Raw genomic sequence first — 25,992 nt, 5'->3', positions numbered from 1 at the left:
TTTATTCACCTAATAGTATACAAAACCATTGACATGTTAGTCTGACAAAATTAAATACTACAATTTATATTTGTCAATTACAAAACACTTATAACTTACAGAACCCAAAAACCATTGTGGAAATAATTCACGGTGTTTTCGGGCAACCAAATGTGATGGATGTTCTCGCTTCATCATCTGTTCATGCTCATCTAAGTAGGCCATTATCTCATCACAATTGTTAAGTACGAACCAATGCGCTACCTCCATGTCATTTCTAGAAAACGACTCTCCTCGTCCAGGATCTCCAAATGGTCGTGCGCTTTGGGCAAAAAAAGAAAGTTTTTCATTTCTCATACCTCCGTCATTATTGCGTTGAGGACGATTGAAAACCGTCTCCACATCTTTTAAATACATTCCCCAAAAAGTAAGCGACTCATATTGAACCCAAGCCTCTATAATTGATCCTTCGGGCTTTGCCCTGTTGCGTACACTTTTTTTCAGCTCTCCGAGAAGCCTGCCAAAATAAAGCGATATGATACAAATTAGCAAACTGTCGATAATGATGCATACACAAATGATAAAGATTATATACCTTTCTATTGGATACATCCAGCGATAGTTGACGGGACCAGCAAGCAATGCCTCTTCTGGCAAGTGAACCATCACGTGCATCATACTTGTAAAGAAAGCTGGAGGAAATATCATCTCAAACTTGCATAGGACTTGGACAATGTCATGGCGCAACTGAAACATGTCTGTACTTCGCAATGTTTTTGCCGTTAGTTGGGAAAAAAATCTGGATAACAACATGATTGGCTTCACCACATCTTCCGGCAGTAGGTGTCGAATACCCACAGGAAGTAGGCGTTGCATAAACACATGGCAGTCATGGCTCTTAAGTCCACTAAATTTACCCCCATCGACATTCACGCAACGTGCGATATTAGAAACATACCCATCGGGAAATTTGACAGACGATACAAACTTTAGAAACTCTTTTTTGTCATTCGGTTTCATAGAAAAGAATGCAAGATCCCTTCTAGCTTTATCACTGTCCCTATTCATCCATAAACCCCTTCGTATGCCCATTCTTTCCAAATCAAGGCGAGCTTTGATCGTGTCCTTCGTCTTCCCCTCGATATCTAGAATCGTGCCCACCAATGTGTCGAATACATTTTTCTCAACATGCATCACATCTAGATTGTGCCTCAATTTCAGTTTCGACCAATATGGGAGCTCAAAAAAAATAGGCTTGTGCGTCCAGTTCAAATGTGTAGAAGGTCTGGTCCGACTAACTGTTTTTCCGAACGGAGCAAAATCCAAACGGTTCAGCTGTTCCAAGATCTCATCACCGGACCATTCTCTAGGTCTGAGGCGGCGCTCTGTGTTCCCGTCGAACTNTTTATCTTTTTCCCGCCATTCGTGGTCCCATGGCAACCATCTCCGATGACCAAGGTAACAAACTTTTCCCGCGTGCCAACCAGAAGTTACATCTTCCTTGCATACAGGACATGCCATATAACCCTTTGTGCTCCACCCAAAAACCATTGCATATGCTGGAAAATCATTCACAGTCCACATAACTGCTGCTCTCAAAGTGAACATCCTCCCAGTTGATTTATCGTACGTGCGAACACCGTTTGTCCATAAATCCTTCAGCTCATCAACCAGAGGCCTTAAGTACACATCAATTGACCTGCCAGGATCCTCAGTTATCAAAACAGTCATCATCATGTATTCTTTTTTCATGCATTTCCAAGGCGGCAAATTATATGGGAATGCTAAAATCGGCCAAGTGCTGTGGTGTTGGTTTAGAACCCCATACGGATTGAATCCGTCAGTGGCAAGTCCCAATCTAACATTTCGGGGATCAGCAGCAAACTCGGGGAACGCTCGATCGAACTCTTTCCATGCCTCCCCATCTGCAGGATGCCGCATCACATCATCGTCTACCCGTTTTTCCTTATGCCATCTCATGTCTGTGGCAGTATGCGTCGACATATACAATCGCTGCAACCTAGGTTTAAGGGGCAGATAACGCATGACTTTTTGTGGTATCTTAGTCGTTCTATTCTGGGATGTCATTTTGAACCTCGACTCATTGCATATAGGGCATGTATCCAACGTTTCATGCTCTTTTGTAGAATAACATGCAATTGTTTTTGCAAGCGTGGATTTTTTCATAACCCAATCCAAGACCATGCAACACCTTCTGTGCATGTTTATGGTCTTTCGGCAAACAATTGTCCGTCGGAAGCATTCTCTTGAAAACCCCCAAAAAGTAATCGAAACACAAGTTCGACATACGATACTTTATTTTTCCGTGCATTAGCTCCACAATGGCAGTGAGAACGGAAAAGCTCTCGCACCCCGGGTATAACTCTTGGTTGGCATTTTTTAACAGTTTTTCATACTGTTCAAACTCCGCACTGTCTATTGGTGTAGGCACGTCATCTTCCCCTTCCTGATTGATGTTGGTCGATGCGAATGGAAAAGCATCCTGTATAATACCCATGACTTGATCATTAGGATCCACAATAGGTTCAACATTGTCCACTCTTGGGGCATTTGAAGACGAAGCATGGTCTACTTGTTCGCCATGAAGGTTCCAAATGCTATATGTTTCAATCATTCCATTCCTTACTAAATGAAATCCAACATTTTCAATTGTCTCCCACAACGTGTTGTTACACCTCCTACAAGGACAACGGATTCTAGTTGCACCCGGGTTGTGTCTACGTGCAAACTCAATAAAATCCTCGATTCCATCCAAGTATTCGTCTGCGCATCTATTCGGGTTCTGTATCCACCTTCTGCTCATAATTCCTGAAACCACAATCACGACACAACAATCACAACAACTTCATACGAAGTTATAATGTCACCTTATGCCTCCGGTAAGGGCCCTATCCCATTCGGGAATGCATAGTCCTGTCACGTAACCTACGGTTACATGAGATTAGATTTCGACGTGGATTAATTTCGGCAGCATCTCGACACAGTTCTTGAAGTGGGCATAGGTATAAATACCTACGCACCACCCGAAGAACGTACCGAGATGACACCGAAATCTCCACAATCGAAACCTAATCCTGTAGCCGAAGATTATGTGACAACACTATGCATTACCAAACTGTCCAAATAATGGGACAATTCAAGAATTAATTGGACCGCAGTCATGCCTTACGCATCCATGCACGAAATCCAACTAATCTCGAACGGGAAACTACGTGTTACTAAACATAAAAATAAAAGTACGAAGTTAATTTCAATTAACTTCGTACATCACAACACATTGTGCTACGTCACGCACAATTTCACAACATTATAAACATATAACTTCACAAAAAAATTACAAACATAACAAACAAACTTTTACAATAACATACCTTCTCAATCGTTCTCCACTAATCACTAATCACAAATATCCCTAACGAGAACAAAATTAATAGCATTAGTACGAATTTACATTAATACATTTAAACTAACGACAAAAAATACATACCCAATGAACGTACTGAATTCACAGCAGAGCAGCGGCAGGGGGAGTGAGAGAGAGGCAGAATGCAATTTCTGCATTCTGCCTCTGCAATGGCAGATACTAATATGAAGAAGAAGGACTTTGCGCGACGAACAACAAAATTCGTCGCGCAAAATGCCGTCGCGAAAACCCACTTTTCCGTCGCACAAAACAACATTTCCGTCGCGCAATTACGTGTCGACATCTGCTTTTTTGCGCGACGACAAATATTATTCGTCGCACAAAATTTCGTCACGCAAATAACAATTTTCCTCGCGCAAAGTTTAAATTCCGTCGCGCAAATTATTTCTTTCGTCGCGCAAGAACGCACCGGCATTAAACTTTACGCGACGAAGGTAATTTCGTCAGGCAAAAAAAAAATTTATCCACCCTGCATTTTGGCGCCAAAAATAAGTATCCCTCGTTTTCTTACGCGACGGTACATTTTTTCGTCGCGCTAAGTTGTCTTTTGAGACGAAAACTCTCGTCGCGCAAATTTTTTTACCCCCAAAAAAAAGAGCCAATTTTCTGTCCATCTTTACGCGACAAATGCTTAGAATTGTCGCGCAATATTGTCATGCGCGACGATTTTTGCCGTCGCGCAAGATTTTGGCGCAAAAAAAAAAAACCTGGTTTTTATCCACTACCTTTGCGCGACGAAATTAATTTAGGTCGCGCATAGATTGTTTGCGCGACGAAACTGTTTGTCGCGCTAGTTTTCTGTTGTTTGCGCGACGGAATTTTTTTTCGTCGTAATAGTGCTTTTTGCGAGACGAAAAAGTATTCGTCGCGCAAACTTTCGTCGCGCAAATAGTAAATCGTAATAGTGTTAGTACAATTTTCCCCGCATCTATAGTTGTCCATCGCTTTTGCTAGGGCATCTCTCTATTTTTCCAACTCTTTATTGAGAATTTTCCACCTACTAAATAATGCCATCTCCGTACGAGTAGACCGCAGAATTTTTTCACAAAATTCGGCATGAATTTTTTTCCACATATGAAAAAATTTCATCTTATTGCCGAACACGGGACAATGACAAATTTGGAGCCAAGCCTCACACAAGGAAACATCTTCCATGGTGCTCCAAGTCCCTCCAGTTTCGATAGAAGAAGCCATAAAAATATGAAATCAAAATACAAGGTGAAAAAGAGGAAAATGTTGAGTAAAGAGTGAATAATAGTAGAAATATAATGAAATGTATGAGGATTGGTGTTGAAAGTGAAGGGTATTGATAGGTATTTACAGAAAAAAAAAATCTGAATTTTTTAGAATTTTAAAAAAAAATTTCTGATTTTTTTTCATATTTTTATTGCCCAAAAAAGGCTCAGCCGTAGGATTGGATTCGGATATGCTGATCAGAGGGCTAGGGGCACGACACGTGGCAACTTCCCGTTGGAGCTGGCGTCGTGTTGACGTCAGCGCGCTGGTTCAAATTTTTTTTACCGTTGTTGCGTGCAATGCACGAGCCAACGGTTAAAAAAATCTGAGCGCGCTCGCTGATGTCAGCGCCTGCGAGCTGAAGCTCGAGCTGAACTCGCCTTCGGGCTGGTCTGAGTTGGTGGGTCCCACAAGCCCCTCGGGCTTGGGCTAGTCGCTGGAACGAATTTTTTTTTTTTTTTCCCCTCCCTCGCCTCGGGCTCGGTTGGCCCGTTGGACTTGCTCTTAACTCCGCCCAAGGAAAATAAAGCCTAGCCCATGTAAGGTAGTCAACACTTGGGCAACGTCTATAGTGCACCCAGCGCACCAATGTACTACTTTTTTTAAACTGCCCCAACAGGTAGCAGGTAAATATTATATATTTTATTTATCAAAAAGAAAGAAAAAGAAAAAGAAAGATTATGATGGGCCTTTGTACGCCATAGCATCTCTCCATCTCAATCCTAATCCCTCATCTCATTTGAGATTTTTTTTCAAAAACAGAAAAGCTCCCTCTCTTTTATCACTTTGTCGACGGTGACCAACAACCCATCTAACACGTCGACTCCTCTATTTCTTCACGGCAGTGACTGAGTCTTCCTCCCATATACAGATTGATAAGCTCTCCTCTCTCTCAACAGTGACAAAGGCTCGATGCAAACTGCGTGCGGCATCTTCAATCTCATCTCAGCCCAGCTATAATGTCTTATTGCTGTATATTCGAATCTTGAACCTCATCTCATTGCAGATTTAAGTTTCACTGAAAACCTCACCCATCAGGAACAATTTTTTTTCCTTGGTTTTGTTTCATATTTCTTTTTTATTCTCTTCCATTTCTTATTTAGCCTAATATTTTACGGGTTTTATGTTGTTCAGGTTTTTTGTTGAATATTTTTGGCATTCCAAGTTTACTTTACTATTGGTTAGATCCGCTTGGTATGCAATTTTATATTTAAATTCCCTTTTTTGCCAGGCTAGTTTGAAGTTCTAGAACTTGTTTCTTTATTGTGATTAATTTACCATTCATATTATATGATTTTTTGTTGTTGTTGTTGAATATGAATGGCGCTCCTCAAGTTCTTATTATATGTTGAAATTTCCATTCATATTTTTCATATTGTTAATAATAAGTTGGTGGTGATTTTGGTGGCTTTTCTATTTTAATATTGTACTTGTGTATGATATGGATAATGAGTGAATTTATTTGGGGTTGCTGCATCTGCATGCACAAAACAAATGCTTGCATGTAGGATTTCGTTTGAGTTATTCTCTTCTTCCATGGTTCTTTATAAGAACTCGTTTATATAAATTGAACAGGAAGTGCAAGTGAATAAGAGCAGAAACTTATAGTGCAATTGTTTCAGAAAAACACAAGTTTTTGATAGCTAGTGTGGTGCATTATGCGGTTAAGACCATAAATAGTGTCACTGGCAAAAAGAAGAGCAGAAATTGTGGTGTAGCTTGTGATCTAAATAATAGCACAACTCATGCAATGCATACAAATATTTCTAATTCTGGTAGTCTCAGAAAATAATTAAGCTATGCAATTTCTGTTAGAAATCAAGTAAAGGCCAAGTTTTGGCAGTTGATTGCATTTCTCGTGTTGCTTAGTTTTTTTTCTGTCTGTCAATTGCATTACTATTAAGCAGTTGCATAAGTGACATTATGCAATTGCATGAGGACCAATATGCAATTGCTTGTGTAATCCTTGTTTCTATTGTAAGTAAATGCAATTGCCGAGCCAGAATATATCAGTTACAGACAAAAAATTTCAAATTACATGGTCTTGTTATTTTGTAGTTATACGTCGTTTTGAACTTTAATAGAAAGCAAATTTTGTGCGTATTTCATTCGTATTCATATTGGAGACATTCTTATATATATATATATATATATTAATAATAAAAAATAATGGCCGATCATCAATTATGGCGCTACGAGGTTTGGCATTAAGTTACAAAAGTTGTAATCGCCTAAACTTAGAAACCAACTTGGACTAGCAATAACCTATGCAATTACTGTCGCCTGTTTGGCAATTGCATTACGGTATGCAATTACCATTACCTGTTTGGCAATTGCATATATAGTATGTGAAACATGTTCAAATTTCTCCAAGGCCTTTGTACTTGGTTGTATAAAATGGGTCATTCCGGGTTGTAATCTTGGTGCAAAAACGCGTAAATTGGAACCCAAATTTTGTAATCTATGAGATTAAGGATCTATTTTACATGTTTATGGAATGCTTATATCCAAAAAATTGTAGTACGAGTCCTTATGTTGTAAAGTGTTGCATTTACAACAATAAGGGCCACGTTTACATTCCAAGGTCCACAATTGCCTTAACGTTATAAGGAATATCATTTATGAGGATTATAAGGAACCTTAATATTGTAATTATGGTGCAAAACCGCGTAAATTGGAACCCAAATCTTATAATATACCAGATTAGGGATCCATTTGATAACACGAGCCCTTATTGTTGTAAACCGGTGAGTTTACCAGAATAAGGACCAAGTTTGCATCTCCAAGGTCCACCCTTGTCTTAATATTGTAATGGATATCATTTCTATTGTAAATTACGATATTACAAGTTTATGAATACACTTTATAAGTTTATGGAACTTTGACATCCAAGTAATTGTAAAAGGGGTCCTTAATATTGTAAACCATTGTGTTTACAAGAATAAGGACTACATTTACTTCTCCAAGGTCCATCCTTACCTTAACAAAGTAAGAGAGATCCTTTCTAATGTAAATTATAGTATTATAAGATTATGGATTATAAGGAACCTTTACGTTGTAATTATGGTGCAAAAATGCATAAATGGGAACCCAAATCTTGTAATATACTAGATTAAGGATCCATTTTATAAGTATATGGTACATTTACGTCCAAACCATTGTAATACGAGCCCTTATTGTTGTAAACTGTTGAGTTTACAAGAATAAGGATCAAGTTTACATCTCCAAGGTCCACCCTTTCCTTAATATTGTAATTGATATCCTTTCTATTGTAAATTACGATATTAAAAGTTTATGAATGCACTTTATAAGTTTATGGAACTTTGACGTCCAAGTAATTGTAAAAGGGGTCCTTAATATTGTAAACCGTTGTGTTTACAAGAATAAGGACTACATTTACTTCTCCAAGATCCATCATTACCTTAACAATGTAAGAGAGATCCTTTCTAATATAAATTATAGTATTACAAGATTATGGATTATAAGGAATCTTTACGTTGTAATTATGGTGCAAAAATGCATAAATGGGAACCAGATCTTGTAATATACCATATTAAGAATCCATTTTATAAGTATATGGAATGTTTACTTCTAAACCATTGTAATACAAGCCCTTATTGTTGTAAACTGTTGAGTTTATAAGAATAAGGACCAAATTTACATCTCCAAAGTTCACCCTTGCCTTAATATTGTAATGGATATCATTTTCATTGTAAATTACAATATTACAAGTTTATGAATACACTTTATAAGTTTATGGAACTTTAACATCTAAGTAATTGTAAAAAGATTCCTTAATATTGTAAACCGTTGTGTTTACAAGAATAATAACCACATCTACTTCTCCAAGCCCACTGTAAAATTTTCCTAAATAGCCCATGTTGGCTGTCAGCCTTTTTGGTTTGTTTTTTTTCTCTTTCTTTCTTCACCGGTTGTACAGGTTGGTGGTATTCAATTTCAGTGTTTATTAAGAGCCATAGATTCAAAGTGATCTGAGGGCTGAAATTTGGGCGCATCCATGCACCTGGCGCCTGGTGGAATCAGTATAGAAAAATCTGGAAAAGTAAGTCAGCAGCCAGAATTGTCTAGAAGATAAACAAATATGTGGCTATAATAGCCAGGGCTGTGGAATAGAGAGCAGGGTCCGCAACAACAACTATAAGTGAGGGTCTTAAGAAGAGGAGTATAAGTGAGGGTCAAATAAAAAGGGTGAGTAATCCAATCCTGCTGAAGAAAATCCAGGAAAAACCAGTATGTCCGATAGTAAACAAAACGTCGATGAGCTGGTCAACAGCGAACCCCACGACTTTTGCTCGCTGCTTTCTTCTTCCGAGAGGGACTTTCTTGTCCGCAACAATGGTGATCAGGTATATTTTCACCTCTCAATATCTGATTGTTTTACATTATTTTCACCTCAGAAGAGAAAGCTGTAAAACCATGAGGTTTGTTCCCATCGATGAAAACAGAGGACAATCAACCTTCAACACCGATGCACCCGTTGCAATCAAACCCAGAAGAAAACTACAACAGTGGAAGAAAATATACTGTGGTTTACAATCTGTAACCGAAGAAAATAGTATCTAAAAACTGAAGATGAACATATATGAGAGTTTCGTGGAGGTTAATCAAAATTTTTTAAAAAACAATTTGTTTTTTCTTAGACCAAAGAAAGAATCAGAGAAGAATTATTAGATTCACACCCAAAGAATATTGAAGCGGATGTTCAATGATGGGTTGGTCACACTTTTCGGAATCGATGACGCTAGGGTGTGTAATTGAAGCCACACCTCCCTCCACTGCGATGGAGAATTGGAGGAGGAGGCAGCGGCTACAAGCTTCTTGAGCGACAGAACAAAGAAGAAAGAACGTGTTTTGCGCTGCTTCTTTAATTATTATTATTTTTTTTTTTCCCAGAAAACGTAGGGTAAGTTAAAATAATATGAATCTTTATATGGATTTTTAAATCAGTTTTTTCTATAGATTTATATGGAAAATTTGTGAGAGTCGTGGAATTAGAGTCAATTTGGGGTCGTTGAATTGGGTATGTCGTCACACTGGTAGGTAGATGTATTTGCTGTTTATGTCTAGTAAATATGGCAACGTTCATATAGTGTGGTTGGACAAAATTTTTAAAAAAAAGAAAAAGAAAAATAGTTTAATTAATCAATAAAAAAATTAGAAAGTATATATATTTACAAAAATAAAGAAGGATATATATTTTTTGAAAAATCTTTGCCTGTACGACCTCCTCCCCTCCCACCCAATTTCACCACCACCCCAGCCCGACCCACTCGCCCCACCAACACCCACACCCCACCTTTTCCCTTCTCCTCTTCCATCCTGTCAGATGCTCTAACCTTCAATTTCATCACCTTCCGCCCTGAAATCGCCATAGGAGATTATGGGGAGTATGGCTAAACCAACAAACACCTCAATTGCCACCCCTTATCTCTGTTTTGTGGTCACAAACCCACAAGCTACTCAATGCAAACTCCACTACAAAAATCAAGCTAACACGAACAATACCCACAAACACAATTAGAGTCAATTTGGGGTCTTTGAATTTGGTCTGTCATCATAGTGGTAGATAGATGTATTCGCAACTAGAAAATAAATGGAGGTTGAGTTTGAGTGTCATAAGAAAAACCAAGTTACTGTCTTCAATTGCTCTGTTTGCAAGGTTTTGGATTGGGTTAGGCTAAGTTCATATCAGGGATGGGTGAATTGTATTCAGCATTTGTTTGTGTATATATGCTCAATAGTTATATTGTTTTTATGCATATATGAATTTGAATTCTAATCTGTTCGGATATGTGTACAATGTATTAATTCGAATCGTGGTTTATTTAAAAGTAGTGATTAGAAAAGTTCACTGAAATAGTGGAAAAGAAGATTGATTTTTAAGATGTAGAGGGGTTTGGATCGAGCATAGGCATTGGTAGTCATATCTTAGGATCCTGTGGGGATAATATGAGAGAGAGGAATCATTTGTTAAATTCTTGATCAGATTAAAGTTGAAAGCTTGAAGGGGAAAAAGCTTGGGTTGTACTTTTCTGCATCATGGTGCGGTCCATGTCAACGGTTCACCCCTTCTTTAGTGGAGGCCTACAATGAACTTTCTCCCAAAGGTGATTTTGAGGTTGTATTTATCTCAGCTGATGAAGATGATGAGTCATTCAATGGGTACTTCTCCAAGATGCCGTGGCTTGCAATTCCGTTTTCTGATAACGAGGCACGTGATCGCGTGGATAAACTGTTCAAGGTCAGAGGGATACCCCATCTTGTGATCCTTGGTGAAGATGGCAAAGTTTTGAGTGATAGTGGAGTTGAGATTATTAAGGAGCATGGAGTAGACGGCTACCCTTTTACACCAGAAAAGATAAAAGAACTAAATGATCAAGAAGCAGCAGCCAGAAGGGATCAGTCCTTGAAAACGATCTTGGTCTCTCGCTTACGTGACTTTGTAATTTCAAATGACGGAAAGAATGTAAGTTTCAATGTCACTGCTTGTTTATGCTTACTAACTACTAGTCTCATTTTTTATACATGTATCATAAAATGTATTTCGGGCCCCAATCTGACTGTTGTTCTCAATGTGCGCATATATTAAGGTGCCTGTCTCTGAACTTGAAGGGAAGATAGTGGGTCTCTATTTTTCATTGTCTGTATACAGTCCATGTGTTGACTTTACTCCAAAACTTTTGGAGGTTTATGAGAAGCTAAAAGCAAATGGAGAGAGCTTTGAGGTTGTGGTGATACCACTTGATGATGATGAAGAATCATTCAAGCAAGATTTTAAGAACATGCCTTGGTTTTCCTTGCCAATCGGGGACAAAAATATTGGGAAGTTGGCTCGATACTTTGAGCTTTCAACCTTACCCACTTTGGTTATTATTGGGGCAGATGGTAAAACTGTTAGTAAGAACGTTGCTGAGGCCATTGAAGAGCATGGGGTTCTGGCTTACCCCTTCACCCCAGAGAAGTTTGCAGAGCTTATTGAGATAGAAAAGGCAAAGGAGAAAGCTCAAACCCTGGAGTCAATTTTGGTATCTGGGGATCGAAACTTTGTCATTGGAAAAGGTGGAACTGAGGTAAGATAATAGTTTTTAACCTCCTTTTATGGTTTTAAAAGTGAGATTTTTTTGTGCATTGTGGGGCAAAAATCCCGCAGGTTCCTTTTGTCAGGGCAGGTGACAACTCTCTGTATGCGTGTTTGTGCTGTTTGTGGTAATAACTGAATGACAACTATTATTTGTGGATTCAGATTCCTGTGTCAGATCTGGTGGGGAAGAACATCCTCCTCTATTTCTCAGCTCATTGGTGCCCTCCATGCCGTGCCTTTCTACCAAAACTTGTTGAAGCCTACCACAAGATTAAGGCAAAGGATGATGCATTTGAAGTTATTTTCATCTCTAGTGACAGAGACCAAGGCGATTTTGATGAGTTTTTCTCTGGAATGCCATGGCTTGCTCTTCCCTTTGGTGACTTGAGAAAAGCATCCTTGAGCCGCAAATTCAAGGTGAAAGGCATCCCCATGCTCGTAGCCATTGGTCCTACTGGCCAAACAGTCACAAAAGAAGCAAGAAACCTCGTTATGCAGCATGGGGCTAATGCTTATCCTTTCACTGAAGAGCGGCTGAAAGAGATAGAAGCAGAGTATGAGGAGATGGCAAAGGGGTGGCCTGAGAAGTTGAAGAGTGCACAGCATGAGGAGCACGAGCTCGCGCTTGCTCGCCGTAAAAATTATGTATGCGACGGGTGTGGTGAACCGGGAGGGGCATGGTCATTCTACTGTGAGGAGTGTGACATTAATCTCCACCCAAAGTGTGCATTGGAGGAAGAGAAGAGAACCAAAAGTGATGCCAAGCAGGAACAGGATCCTCCCCAAGAAGGATTTAAGTGCGATGGTAATGTGTGTAAAAAAGCTTAAGAAGTATGTGTGTGATTTAAGGCTTATGAGCAAAAGTGATGCCAAGCAGGAACAGGATCCTCCCCAAGAAGGATTTAAGTGCGATGGTAATGTGTGTAGAAAAGCTTAAGAAGAATGTGTATGATTTAAGGCTTAAAATCTCATATGGAGATTGTGTGTGATTTAAGGCGTAAAATCTCATATGGAGATTATTAGAGTTGTTTATGTTGAATAGTTTCTTTCTGTTGTGTCCCAATGTAATGTCTTGTCGTTTCAGATGCTGCAGTGTTATTATAAGATTTGATGAGGTTGTGCATTTACATAAATCTGTGATTTCATTTCATTGTCTTTGTTTCATTCCATTGTTAGGATCTGTGATTTCATTTCATTCCATTGTCTTTGTTTCATTCCAATATCACTTTATTAAGAATTACTAGTATCTAATGTCTAGTAATGTCATGTATTTGATTCTCCTCTATCAATATTGCTTAAATAAAAGGTATGCATCACTTTAATAAAATTATAAGGATATTACTTGTCTTTTTACTGGTAAAGAGATATTTCTTCTTGCAAATTATAATTTGACATATATGCAAAAATAATATATTGAAAACTCAAAAAGTAAATTTTCTGCATATATGTTATAGAGTGTTGTTATTTTCACTCTCTTATCTTATTTTTTCATTCACCATATAAATTTGAAAAAATATAATCTTATCTTTCTACCTACTATTATTCCTAAAATATCTTTTAATTATTAATTTAAACAATTAAAAAATAAAAAAACGAAAAGAATACTCCCACCACCCCCCTCTTCCTCTTTGTTTCTATTCTTTTCTCTATCCCTCTCTCTCTCTTTTTTTTTTTTTTTTTTTTGAGTGATAGCATACTAAACTCACACACTATACACAGATGTTAGAACTCGAACCAGGACCTTACCTGAGAAAATAAATACTCCAAACCACTATGTTAGGGGGTCCTCTTCTCCCTCTCTCTCTTTAAAAAACAAGGAATATGCAAGTTGATTGTGGATCTACTATAAGTTGACAGGGTTTAGTTGGACCTGCGATCCATATCACACCAGCAAGTCTTATTTGAAAATCCCATCCACTCATATAATTGACGGATTTGTGGTGGGAGGAGTCGACTAGGGGAGGTAGTGCTAGGTTCGTGATGGCTGGTGGTTTCTGTACAATCTTTTATTTTTTTGATTTTTTTATTCTTTTAATTTTGAGGAAGATGGAGACGACCCATATGAAGAATTGAGATTAAGATTACGTTGTTGATGTTAAGGAAGAAAAGGGAAAATTTTGAAAACGAACAATAGATGTTAAATAAGATTGTTCTTTGTACACGAAAGAGAGATGGAGGAAGGAATAGAAACAGAGAGGGTGGCAGCAGGGGCGGCCATGAAGGGGAATTTGCCATCGGGGTTGGGGTGGGAGGGTTCTTTTTTTTTTTTTTTCTTTTCGTTTTTAAAATTTTATTCTAAAGGGGAATTGCCATATGAATGGTGAGTTCATCGCATTGCTTCCTTGATGTTGCAGTTGTACAGGTTTGCAGATGCCATTGTTTTCTCCTATCTTGCAAGTTTCCTGAGCTTGCTTCCTTTTCATTTTTTTCCTTTTTTTAAAATTAATATGTTGTGTTGTGAAAGAAAATAAATTTACTTTATATGAATTTTTAAATATGTTTTTTTTTAAAGTTCTTAGGAGTAATTTTATAAAGGGATAAATTTATCTTTAAAATTTTAAAAATAAAATGAATAAAAAAATAAAATAAGTAGGTGAAAATAATAACACTTATGTTATATTGCTATTGACGTGAATATAATAACTCATACATTCCTTTCCCATTCAGACCAAAAAAAAAAAAAATACATTCCTTTCCCATTGATGATTATTTGCACGCTGCCAACGTGTGTATATAATATGTTGGGCAGGCGAAAAAGGCATGGCCCATGGCCAACACAGGAAAGGTTCCTTTTCTTTTTGTCATAAACACGAAATAAAGGAGCCTTGATCCAAAGTCGTGGCCAACTTTTTTTATTTAATAAAATAATATTATATTCTGTTAACAAAACCACGATCTAGTTTTTTCTTTTCTGTTTTTTTGTTGGAAGGTTTTTTTTTCTTCTTATAAACCCTTTTGTTAATTATTGTTTTGGAGGACAAATTCCACCAATTCCAGTTTCATACAAGTTGCTGTCTTTTTTTTTTTTTTTTTTGGACCCAAAAAAAAAATTGTTGCTGGCCTAAGGAGATTTTATGCTCCTTGATTTATATTTATTTATTGTTGTTCAACAACAAGCATTATCTTATTAAAAAAGAAACAAGCATTATTCTTTAATGAGAAAACAAAGAGTCTGAAAATCTCTATGGAGATTGGAGGAGAGAGATAATATTTTAATAACACAGAAAAAGCATCCAACTCAATCACTTAGCCAACCAGCTCCTATTTGCGTGTTTGCGCGTTATTATATTCAGTGATTAGTGGTCTCAAAGAACCTCAAAAAGTCACAAAGTTACCCGGCGAAGTTAATTACCAAAAATACAGCACAAGAGACTCAGCAAAGCAAGCATGGCCAACGGCGACGAAGACGGCGTTGTTCATGACCTGTTTTCGCTGCTTTCCTCCGAGGACAGGAACTTCCTCGTCCGCAACAACGCCGACCAGGTAAACCATACTCAGAAATTGATTATTTCTGATAAAGTTTTCATCTTTATGTTCATGGAGATTGGAGAAGAAAAAAGCAGACCGAAGTGTTCGCATTTTGTTTGGGAATATTAGAATGCTCATCTGAATGTGTTATAGAAGAAACCCAGTTGATTAAATGATTTGCAATTGCTTTTTTTCCCAATTTTTGACTTTGACATTTGATTATATGAAAAACAGATTGAGATGACTCTGTTTGATTTTCTGGGTGATGGTGATCTTTGATGAATATGTAGGTTGAGATCAGTAGTTTGAGCGGAAAGATTGTGGGGTTGTATTTTTCTGGCTCATGGTGCGGTCCTTGTCGCCGTTTCACCCCAAGCTTGGTGGAGGTCTACCAGGACTTGGCATCCAAAGGCGATTTTGAAGTTGTGTTTATCTCTTCTGATAGAGATGATAAGTCATTCAGTGGCTACTTCTCTGAAATGCCATGGCTTGCCATTCCATTTTCAGATTTGGAGGCCCGAAAACGCTTAAAGGAGTTGTTCAAGGTTAGGGGGATTCCTAATCTTGTCATTATTGTTGCCAATGGGAAGGTTTCTACTGATCAAGGGACTAGAGTTGTGATGGAACATGGTGTTGATGGTTATCCATTCACCGCGGAAAAGATCAATTTCTTGAAAGAGCAAGAAGCAGCTGCTAAGGAGAATCAGTCCTTGAGTTCTCTCTTGGTTTCTAGGTCTCGGGATTATTTGATTTCGAAAGATGGGAGTAAGGTACAACTTTTTGTCCCATGCCAACATTGCTAGAACTTCTGTGATATTGGGTTGTCCCTTTTCTTTTCTTTTCTTTTCTTTTCTTTTCTTTTCTTTTCTTTTTTACATGAATGAGATAGTTGATGATCATGAGTACATGTATTTGCAGGTTCCTGTATCTGAGCTTGAAGGAAAGATGGTTGGCCTGTACTTCTCACTTCATACTCACAAGCCATGCAAAGATTTTACTCAGGCACTTCTGAAGTTCCATGAGAAACTCAAGGAGAAAGGAGAGAACTTTGAGATTGTGTTGATATCTCTAGACTATGAAGAGGAACACTTCAAACAAGGGTTTCAAGCGCCATGGTTGGCACTGCCATTTAAGGCCAAGAGCTGTGAAAAACTTGCTCGCCACTTTGAGCTTGAAAATGTACCTACACTGGTTATAATCGGGCAAGATGGGAAGACCTTACGCCCAAATGCAGTTGAACTCATTGAAGAGTATGGCATTGAAGCCTACCCATTTTCAGCTGAGAAGATTGCTGAGCTTGCTGATATTTCAAAGGCAAAACTCGAAGAACAGACTCTGGAGTCACTGTTGGTTGCTGGGGACAGAAACTTTGTGATTGAAAAGACCGGTTCCAAGGTACAATTTTCTTCTTGGTTCAAAATCTTCAATCTTTTCTAGTCTTCCATGCCATTGAATTTCAAAGGTTTCTTTATGGTCATTAATTAGAGGTTTTCTAATTGCGTTTTTCAAGTTTCTGTTCTATCTTTGACTATAGGTACCGGTATCTGAGCTTGCTGGGAAGCACATTATGCTCTATTTCTCAGCTCATTGGTGTCCCCCATGTCGCGCATTCATGCCTAAGCTTATAAAAGCATACAATCAGATTAAGGCAAAGGATAGTGCATTTGAAATTATCTTCATTTCAAGTGATCGTGATCATTCCTCCTTCAAAGAGTTCTTTTCGACCATGCCTTGGTTAGCCCTCCCGCTAGGTGATCCAAGGAAGGCATTAGTGCAGCGCAAATTCAGAATCCAAGGCATTCCTGCATTGGTGGCCATTAGCCCCAATGGCCAGACACTCAGCACGCAAGCACGGCAGCTCATACAAGCATATGGAGCTGATGCATATCCATTCACAGAAGAGCATTTGAAGCATTTGGAAGAAAAGTTAGAGGAAGAAGCAAAGGGGTGGCCTGAGAAAGTGAAGAGTGAACTCCATGCTGAACATGAGCTCACACGGGTCCTTCACCACGAATATGTTTGCTGGTGTAGGGAGCCGGGAAGTGGTTGGTCTTTTTACTGCAAAGAATGTGACTTTCATCTCCACCCAAGATGTGCTTTGAGCAACAAGGAAGGAACAAAAGCTGATGCTCCAAATGCAATGGAGGGATATATTTGTGATGGTGATGTGTGCCGGAAAGTTTGAGAATTTATCTGAGTTACAGTATGTTTCTGGTTTTTGTAACTGTGCTGTCTGTTTACTCTTTATACAAAGGTGTTTTGTGTGCTATGCTAATTACATAAGTCAAGAGGCTTAAAGCTTATGGGATGATGTAAAATTGTGATCCAAAAGAGTGGAGATGTTGTGTTATGAACTTATGAATGTTGAGGGTGGATATCCTTCTGCTATCTCATATTCTCATGATGATGAATGAGAATACTTTCTGCCCAAGTTTGTTTCATAAATAAGTTGTGACAAGAGACTATATATAATTGGATGTGAAATCACACAAATACTCTGTATTTTGTTCAAATAACTTGGAGGGGCTTATATGGGATCCGCAATCTTGGACCAAATCATTCCTCGAATGTGAAAGGCCCATGTTTAGGCGTCTACCAAACTATTGTTGTCACACTTGGCCTTAGCTCATGGGGTCCACAGCCCAAAGTGTAGGCACCGGCACCATTAGATTATTACTTGAGTGATGAATTTCAGTGCTGGCTGCGTATTACATGTGCAACACGTGCTTGCTCTTCTCCAAAATCTGTAGAAAGTTGGAACAAAAGTATTCAAAAAATGAACAGCGAATTAAAAACAGCAGATTCTTGGATCAGCTTCATAAATTGGAGACTGGAATGACTATTCTTCTGATTGGATTTTCTCTGTAACTGTAAGTGAACCATTCATTTCATTCTATCTCCCTGCTTAATATCTAGTCCAGTTGTGGCTCGTTTATTCATCTTGAGCTATCATTACTGGGTTCTTTTAATTTCCAGTGCTATGGGGTTTTCTTTCTCCAGTTTATGTGCGTCTCGGTGCTCTGTTTTTTTGTTTGTCTCTCTAGAATTTGAGATGGTTCATGCTTTTTCTTGATTTTGCTGCAAATGTTAATATGGGTAATGCAGATGGCGAATTGTTTTTATCAAATTCAGTTTGGTCACAAATATGTATTCAGTGTTTGGGTTTACCAGCTTGGGATATAGAATGGCCACTGAATTTTGTTATTATTTGATTGATTGTTGGCTTGAGGCACTAATTTTTAAATGAAGAAGAAGAAAAAATGGATTAACTACTTTCTAATTGTCGTTAAACAGTAGGCAACCATTATAAGCTAACATAACCAAGTCAATGTTTACTTTCCCATGTGCAAGTTATGAAATTAATGAAAATGTTCATTGAACTGGTGTTTCCAAACAGTTCCAGCTTTAATGGGCGAGACAGAGGTGACCACGTCAAGCGTAAACGTCACCAAGAATGAGAGAAATGGGCACCTCAAGGCATTTGATCTTGTGTTTTCTAAAACTCTTCTGCAGGTTCCTCACATGCTGCAGAATTGTCTAAAGGTCAGTCGTTTTCACTAAAAGCTTGTGATTTTCTTATGGATGTTGATTTGATATGTGGATTTAATACCCTTTTAATGTAACAGTCACAGCTCAAGAGACTGGCAAAAGATGATGGAGTGAAAACAGTTATCTCGGTCCCTAAAAAGGCTACATCTTTGGAGGTTGATTTGGAGAAGCAGTTGCAGGCATGGAGAGAAAATCCTTCATGGGCTGATCAACCACCAGATATAAAGGTGAGAGATGTGCTTCCCTCTACTGAATTAGTTTCCATTGGTGTGGGACTAAATTGGCTTTGTCCTGTTGTAAGCTTGTTGTATGCCAAATGTGATTGGTAATGGACGTCAAAGAAAGTTAATTCAATTTTTTAATCAATATTTGTCATTTCCTTTGGAAATATAATATTTCATATCAATCAGGTTCTGACATGTATAGTCTTGATTTTTGACGCACTGCTCCATGTATATACTAAATGTTAGTGTGTAAGCAAGCAAACCATGCTTCTGTTCCTTTAACATGGATACTTTTATTTAGGATATGCTGGTTAAGAGAAATAATTTAAGCCAGAAACAAGAATGTTTTAGTGATTGCAAATATCATGCCACCATTTTTTTGGAAGGAGCATCTCAAGAGTTTATGGCTTCTCTGTGTATCTACTAATCTTAAGCCACAACATATTCTTACTCTTTGCAGGTCAGTGTACCAAAAGGTTCTCTTTGCAACCTCAGTGTGAACGTCAATGTTGGGTTGCCCCCAGATGCAGTATATAACATTGTAACTGACCCTGACAATAAGAGGGTTTTCAAGAACATTAAGGCAAGTGATACTATTTAATTGACTTTCTTTTTATTCGATCTATGTGGGTGTTTTTTTAATTTTTTTTCCCTACTCCCCTATCATGATGCATACTCTTTTATATGAAAGTGTATTCGCCAATTTGACAAATTAGGTATCTGTCCCAGGAAGTGATATCCAGAAAAGTTTTGGTTGATGAAGGTTCTAGGCAGGTGGTTGAACTTGAGCAAGCAGCTTTATGGAGATTCCTTTGGTGGTCAGGGACCATTGCAGTTCATGTTTTAGTAGATCAAAACAGAGAAGACCATTCAGTAAGGACTTGATCATCTTCTTGTTGCTGTGACTTAAGAACTGCATCTTTGTTGCTATTCCACATTCTCTCTCTTCTGTCATGCATGTGCGTACCATAAGCCTCAACATCTTATTTAGGCTGGTGGGTGACAGAAACAGTGTCTATGGATCAAGTACATACTATATAATTGTTGTTGCTATATTTACTTGATATTTTGAAGCAGTTTTCAACCAATTTGCTGAAGCTTCAATTTTCCCCATCTGTGGATCAGAGCTAAATTCTCTAGTTTTCTGATAGTTTACTCTCTTCTTATTTCACCCAAAAAAAGGAATTTCACATTTTCAGTGACACTGCATGAAGTGGATATCAGGTTTGTGATGTTGACCTATCACATTCAGGATCTCCACTATACTTTATTTGTCTGCATATATTAGTTAGAAGCGCAGGCCCATGGTTTGCTCCATGTGGTCTGAGACAGTAATGTTCTGAAACAGGCCAGTCAATAATTCATTACTCCACCTAATTTGCTCTTATATCCAACGTAGGACATGACTGGGTTAAGGGTAAATGATCTCTGTAATGCCATGGGAAAATCAGTTCTCTAATATCTAAGAATGACATTTGCCAGATGAAGTTCAAGCAAGTCAAAACAGGGTTTATGAAGAGATTTGAAGGCTGCTGGAGAGTGGAACCTCTTTTTGTCGATGAAAAGACCTGCTTTCCCTTCAAACCCAAGACATGGACAGATTATCATTCATGCACTGGAGGCAAAGGGAGGATTGGATCAAAGGTCAGCTTGGAGCAACTGATCCAGCCAGCTATTGTTCCACCCCCTCCCATTTCTTGGTATCTAAGGGGTATCACCAGCAAGACCACCGAGATGCTGATAAATGATCTGCTTGCTGAAGCTGCCAGAATACGAGGAGAATTAAACCCTGAGAAGTCTAATAAAGAGCTTGAAATGTCTCAGGATCAGGAAATACTTAGTCAGGTTGATAATGTATCTAACATCAAAGAAAGATGGGCCCTGCGCAGGAGAAATGCAAAGCAATATCATCGGAGGCTACCGACCGCCAAATGATCCAACTTGTGTTTAGTTAGTAACTAATGCAAGCTCCTTATCTGTAGTCACTATTTATGGAAGTTGATATGTAAAAGGTCCATCAATTTTTCTTGTATCTGTCAAGTGTAATGACCCTTCGGCCCAGTGGAGACTCCTCTCCCTTTAGATGAGGGTGGAGGATGAGATCAAGGATTCAATCCTCGTGTATGTTGTAAAGTGTTCTTGTTTGTCAAAAACTTCTTGTTGTATCCACCTGTCTGCTAAATCAACGTTCCTTTGAAAGATGATGTTATAAATTGCAGCAAACATCAAATTAGATGGTTTGTATACGTGTTCGTTCTCATTTCTCTCTCTAGAACTTATACATGTAACGGGTGCAATGGGCAAGGACGTGTGTGAATGCGACTATGACTGAATGACAGCTTTCTTTCTTTTACCATTTGTATCCCAAAATCCTAATAAGTGGAACAAATCTTGAATCTGGAAAAATAAAAACAAAAGGAAAATGCACAGTTAGCGGAAGAAGAAAAAGTTTAAAAGCTAAAATTAAATAAAAGCCTGCAATGACAGTAAGGAATTCATTTTATTGAATAATGAAGCGCAGTTACAATATTTTGGAAAAGAAATACGAATTTCAAAATCTTGACAGATGTTTACGGTACATAAGTTACAGCGTACAATATATGAGTTCTCTCTCTTTCTTCATCTGAATTTTTCTTCACTTTTGCATACATGTCCCTAGTAATTTTATAGACAATGTTACAAATGCTACGCAAGTTTCGAGTCATTGAGTTACAGACTGCAGAAAGGCAACCAAGAGTTGCCTCTCAGTTCTCGTATCCAAACACCAGGAGGAGAAAATCTAACGCAAACTTTTATGACAGGCAGATACTGCAATCTATACTTTGATTTTCATTTAATTCCCCGTTTGGTGGATCATGAATCTTATCTCCTCCACGGGATGCATCAACTGGAGATTGTTGCACCAACTGGTGGACCTTCAAGTTAAGAAAACCATGCTTTTCATAGCTCATGAATGAACCCAAAGCTCCAAGAAATCCTTCATGTTTTAAGAACATTGCTTTTGCTTCACCTTTAGACCTGCAAAGAAGGATCAAATGAATGACATTTTAACCCAAAACCATGGGAAAAAATGGAAGAGTAAAAACAAAGACAAATCAGGCAGAGTATGACGGCCTTCCTGGTGATTTGACCCTGAGGCCAGAATGGGAAAAGCAAATCTCCTCACAACCCAGGAAGGACCATTTTTGTGGCATCAACAAGGCGTTGTATGCATGGGATCAAATTTCCATTTTGAAGATTCTTTTTAGATAATTTATACTTAAATTCTGGACATGAATCAGTTCTGATGCTTGCAAAAGAAAAAGAAAAAGAAAATCCATCATGATTACCAGAAATGAACGGCAACAGCAATCGTGTCCATGGTGTAAGCATGACCCCGAATGAAAAAGCCAGCAAAAAATATCCGCTTGAGCCCAAACCTCAGTGCATTCAAGTATGAGATCTGGAGACAAGATACATAAAGAAACAATATGATAGGCATGCTGACAAAAACAGTTATTAACTCTTATGGTAAAGGTTGACATAATCAAATAGTTAAAGAAATTTTATTCATTGCAAGGAAGTCACTTGTTTTTCACCATGCCTTAAGCAGGTGATGACTTACCTGTCCAATATTATTTGAAATCATTCTTAAGAGGGATCGAGAGATATCTTCAGGTTTGTAATCTTCCAGCTCCTTGTTATCAGAAATTGCCTTGCCAAAGCTAGAAGCAATGGTTGTTGATGAAAGACCAATCTGCGATCATCAGAAAAGTAACGGTTGCAGTTAATAAACATGAGATGAAAGTTAATGGAAACTAGGAGCCCCTCATTATCTTTTAAATTTAGGAACCCTTTAACTTGACATACAGAAATACCAAAACCAGAAATAATTCATCATACTAATCGACAGAGGGACCTGTCTATCAAGAATATACATATACCTTTGTATAGTCCATTCCACCATAGATGTCCCCAACAAGCATGTCTATCACCCTATTATTTCCCCGATGACTTAACTCCAGCAACTCGTCAAAACTGAGACACAATTACAGCTTTGGTTCTTAAGAAAATCATATAACAAGAATATCAATAATTATAAAGATAAGCAAGAGAAAGCGTATACCTCTTGCACTTTGTTAAAAGCCTCCCCAAACCCCAAAAGGTGCCGCCACCAACATTGGTTCCACTTACTCGCTCAAACTTACCAGGTCCATCTACCTATATAAGCACAACACAGACGACACTGTCAAGCCTTTAAAAGTTAAATATATGAAGCTAATTCAGTAACTAAAGTATCTGATTTTTACTATGAGAATACCTTGATCATACTGACACCAGAACCAATATTAACAAGCATATAGGGATATAGATCATCATGGTCAATCTGCACAAATTCCTTCTGACCATCCATGTATGTGAATGCTTCGGTGTGAACTGCCTACTTAAATAACAACCAAAATGTGAATGTTATTGTCAGGCAAGGAACTCATAATGTAAAAAAGAATGTCAATGATATTGTCGCCAGTTCTGTAACTGAAACAGTGCAAAGGGAATTATTATTTTTTATACTCTTTTAATGGATCTATATTGCACATAAGCCATATATTTCAGTATACTAAAGAATCATAAATATCTCTACAGTAGTAGCTGAATTTTGCAAGTTTCACATTTTGACTCATCCACATTTCTTTTCCTTCTGGAAAAAAAAAAAAAAAAAAAAAGTTACTTCCTCTCAGCTTGTGCACGCTATTGCCAATCCCAACCCACACATCCTATGCAACACATGACAGGACTTAAGAAAGGCACCAACTTGTACATACCAATCTATGCATGTGGTATTAGGATCCCACCTTAAGCAGAAAATTTGATCCAGCCACGAGACAGTCCATTTCATCTTCCTTGTCAAGACAAATCCCAAGCTTTTCCTTAAAGAGATCCGCGTACTTGTATGCCCCACCACCTGTGGCCTTCTCACCATTGTCACAAGTTAACACGTTTGCATACTCCAAAAGCATATTCCACAATCATATAGTACGGCCAAGGTAAACAATCATTTTACCTTAATAGTGCACTTCTCGCCGGCTGGAGCCCCATGTTTCTGGAAGCCTGAAATAATCTACAACCATAAGCACATAACCCAGAAGTAGCAGAAATGATAACAACAATTACAGTGCATCTGTAAGAAGCTGAGTGTGAGAGAATGAACAGCCATATTCAGGGAAAATATCATCTTCTTTCATATTTCCTTTTTGGAAGCTGAAATCTTTCAAGACTAAGGAAATTTCAACTGGGTTGATTTCCTCAATCAAAAATAAGGGTACTTTTGTTGAAGTTGCAATGCTCCAACGTTTACTTACAAGGATGGAGGGCATTTTCAAAACGAATGTCAGCTGATGTTAAGCAAATCAGAAGAGCAGTATGGCTTACACTTCTTCAGAAGCTCGTGAACCAATAAAAAATGCTAGTTTCAATCCAAGATTCCAACCTCATTACTTGGTTGAACAAAACAAGCTCAGATAGTCTCAAGCAGTAAAAATTAATCCCCGGAGCAAACATTCCCAAATTTGATAAAAAGGAAAGAAACATACCACTAAGGCGAAGTTGCTTGGACCGAATGAAGTCTATGCAATCATTTATCTTGGCGGTTTCAAACTTCGCAAAATGGAGCTTCCCTTCAAGAACAGGACGGCCTTCATTGCCACTAGAAACTGCTACACTGTCCTTTGAAGAAGAAGAAGAATCACTGTTTGTTGAGAAATAAACCAGCTTTATCAGAGAGCCTGGCAACAAACAAAAGAAAACAACAGAAAATCAGGAGAAATGAGTAAATGGAACTCAAGAAATCAGAAATCTAACAGAGGCCATAAGATTATGAAGATTCAGAGTGAATTGCCTCCAATATCCAAAGCAAGATGGGAAATTTGAGCTTCCGATTTGATGGGTTCTGAAATCTGTTTGCTTTCAACAATATCCATTTTGGCTCGGCCTCTCTCTCCTTTAGCTTTTCATGCACCTCGAATCAAATTGTGCACTTGTTGGTCTGCAGTCTGCTGCATCTCTGCCTTGAAACCATTTTATAAACGTTTGTGCTTTTTTGGTGGCTGCTGCTGCTGGTGGTCCATTCACACCGAACTTCAATAATATACCATGCGTTGGATTTTCTCGATCACTCTGTTGATGTCAAATTTCTAGCCTTTTGACTTTCCTAGGGGGGGAAGGGTTCGTTGGCCTCGGTACGTACCTACCCTCGCCCTGAAGCCTGCCCATTTGGGTATTGGTCGAGGGTAGTTGTGTCATTTCAATGGGAGATCAATTGTCCTCTCCACTCCACCCATATGAGAGATGCTATTTATTGACCGGAAGGCTTTAATTAGGTTTTGGCAGTATCAGAAGTTCAGAACCATCTTCATTTTAGAGCCCTTCTTTTATTTGATATATATATATATATATTCTACTTATTGTTCTAACAATATTCATATGTAATCACTTCAGATTAATTCAATTTGTTATTGTGTTTTGTCATTAAAGAATGTTTGTCTATATTTGGCACCATAATTACTTTATATTTGTATATTTTCATCAATAGTTACTATCGATTATTCTAAAAAACGTTGATGCACTTGCATCTTTAACAAATCCACATAGGAATAGCCCGTTTGATTACAAAAATTTGTGATGTTTTTTTTTCAAAATTAAAACGTTGAAGTTCCACCTAACATTTTAACATCTCGATTGGAGATGTTCTTACTTACCAAATCATAAATCATGTAATCTTCCTGACCTTTGTCAAAGAAAAAAATAAATAAATAAAGAGATACATCATCCATGTTATTATGTATAGAACTTGTGATAAGATGCTAGTCAATAATTGGTTAGTTGTTTGATTCCCACCAACACCTAGCGAAGTGTATTAATAGTAGTGCTTATATTTATATTCCAATCCCATTGTTTTCTAGCTATTTCTTTGTCTTGGCTCTCACTTTACAACATTATCATAAACACAAGAG

General features: G+C 38.0%; 4 protein-coding genes across 5 annotated transcripts; 3 read left to right on the top strand and 1 right to left on the bottom strand.

Annotated features, from left to right (window-relative positions):
* Positions 1–8,753: 8,753 nt before the first annotated feature.
* On the top strand, positions 8,754–12,895 carry LOC117638705 (probable nucleoredoxin 1). 2 transcript variants are annotated; one of them, XM_034373801.1, is made up of 5 exons: positions 8,754–9,027; positions 10,668–11,147; positions 11,272–11,751; positions 11,925–12,567; positions 12,677–12,895. In XM_034373801.1, exons 1-5 carry the CDS (start codon positions 8,914–8,916, stop codon positions 12,697–12,699), a joined length of 1,740 nt encoding a protein of 579 aa, XP_034229692.1. In that variant the 5' UTR covers positions 8,754–8,913; the 3' UTR covers positions 12,700–12,895. The 2 variants fall into 2 exon arrangements, with proteins under 2 accessions (XP_034229692.1, XP_034229699.1); XM_034373808.1 differs by having other exon boundaries at positions 8,912–9,027; positions 9,127–11,147; positions 11,925–12,895.
* Positions 12,896–14,880: 1,985 nt separating this feature from the next.
* On the top strand, positions 14,881–17,661 carry LOC117624619 (probable nucleoredoxin 1). The gene is made up of 4 exons (XM_034355982.1): positions 14,881–15,245; positions 15,521–16,000; positions 16,149–16,625; positions 16,765–17,661. Exons 1-4 carry the CDS (start codon positions 15,150–15,152, stop codon positions 17,413–17,415), a joined length of 1,704 nt encoding a protein of 567 aa, XP_034211873.1. The 5' UTR covers positions 14,881–15,149; the 3' UTR covers positions 17,416–17,661.
* Positions 17,662–17,779: 118 nt separating this feature from the next.
* On the top strand, positions 17,780–21,207 carry LOC117624628. The gene is made up of 6 exons (XM_034355995.1): positions 17,780–18,100; positions 18,628–18,773; positions 18,857–19,006; positions 19,464–19,586; positions 19,733–19,876; positions 20,486–21,207. Exons 2-6 carry the CDS (start codon positions 18,639–18,641, stop codon positions 20,936–20,938), a joined length of 1,005 nt encoding a protein of 334 aa, XP_034211886.1. The 5' UTR covers positions 17,780–18,100; positions 18,628–18,638; the 3' UTR covers positions 20,939–21,207.
* Positions 21,208–21,484: 277 nt separating this feature from the next.
* Positions 21,485–25,275, bottom strand: LOC117616180 (pantothenate kinase 1). Its single transcript, XM_034345419.1, has 10 exons — positions 24,879–25,275; positions 24,574–24,765; positions 24,045–24,091; positions 23,836–23,952; positions 23,304–23,423; positions 23,109–23,203; positions 22,927–23,020; positions 22,608–22,739; positions 22,333–22,445; positions 21,485–22,021 (listed from the first exon to the last, which is right to left on the bottom strand). Exons 1-10 carry the CDS (start codon positions 24,958–24,960, stop codon positions 21,796–21,798), a joined length of 1,218 nt encoding a protein of 405 aa, XP_034201310.1. The 5' UTR covers positions 24,961–25,275; the 3' UTR covers positions 21,485–21,795.
* Between the last annotated feature and the right edge of the window lie 717 nt (positions 25,276–25,992).

Source organism: Prunus dulcis, chromosome 1 (assembly GCF_902201215.1).
Source record: "Prunus dulcis chromosome 1, ALMONDv2, whole genome shotgun sequence".
In the NCBI taxonomy this organism is placed as follows: Eukaryota; Viridiplantae; Streptophyta; class Magnoliopsida; order Rosales; family Rosaceae; genus Prunus; species Prunus dulcis.
The sequence above is the reverse complement of the archived record's forward strand: the minus strand, read 5'-3'. Positions and strand labels throughout refer to the sequence as shown.

Coding starts and splice junctions, on each gene's coding strand:
- LOC117616180 (XM_034345419.1), bottom strand. CDS start 24,960: ATGGATATTGTTGAAAGCAAACAGATTTCAGAACCCATCAAATCGGAA. Junction 24,766..24,878: donor TCTTGCTTTGGATATTGGAG/GCAATTCACTCT, acceptor GTTTGTTGCCAG/GCTCTCTGATAAAGCTGGTT. Junction 22,740..22,926: donor GTGGAATGGACTATACAAAG/GTATATGTATAT, acceptor TGATGATCGCAG/ATTGGTCTTTCATCAACAAC.
- LOC117624628 (XM_034355995.1), top strand. CDS start 18,639: ATGGGCGAGACAGAGGTGACCACGTCAAGCGTAAACGTCACCAAGAAT. Junction 19,587..19,732: donor GGGTTTTCAAGAACATTAAG/GCAAGTGATACT, acceptor TATCTGTCCCAG/GAAGTGATATCCAGAAAAGT. Junction 19,877..20,485: donor AAAACAGAGAAGACCATTCA/GTAAGGACTTGA, acceptor GACATTTGCCAG/ATGAAGTTCAAGCAAGTCAA.
- LOC117638705 (XM_034373801.1), top strand. CDS start 8,914: ATGTCCGATAGTAAACAAAACGTCGATGAGCTGGTCAACAGCGAACCC. Junction 9,028..10,667: donor TCCGCAACAATGGTGATCAG/GTATATTTTCAC, acceptor ATTCTTGATCAG/ATTAAAGTTGAAAGCTTGAA. Junction 12,568..12,676: donor AGAAGGATTTAAGTGCGATG/GTAATGTGTGTA, acceptor TTAAGTGCGATG/GTAATGTGTGTAGAAAAGCT.
- LOC117624619 (XM_034355982.1), top strand. CDS start 15,150: ATGGCCAACGGCGACGAAGACGGCGTTGTTCATGACCTGTTTTCGCTG. Junction 15,246..15,520: donor TCCGCAACAACGCCGACCAG/GTAAACCATACT, acceptor ATGAATATGTAG/GTTGAGATCAGTAGTTTGAG. Junction 16,626..16,764: donor TTGAAAAGACCGGTTCCAAG/GTACAATTTTCT, acceptor CTTTGACTATAG/GTACCGGTATCTGAGCTTGC.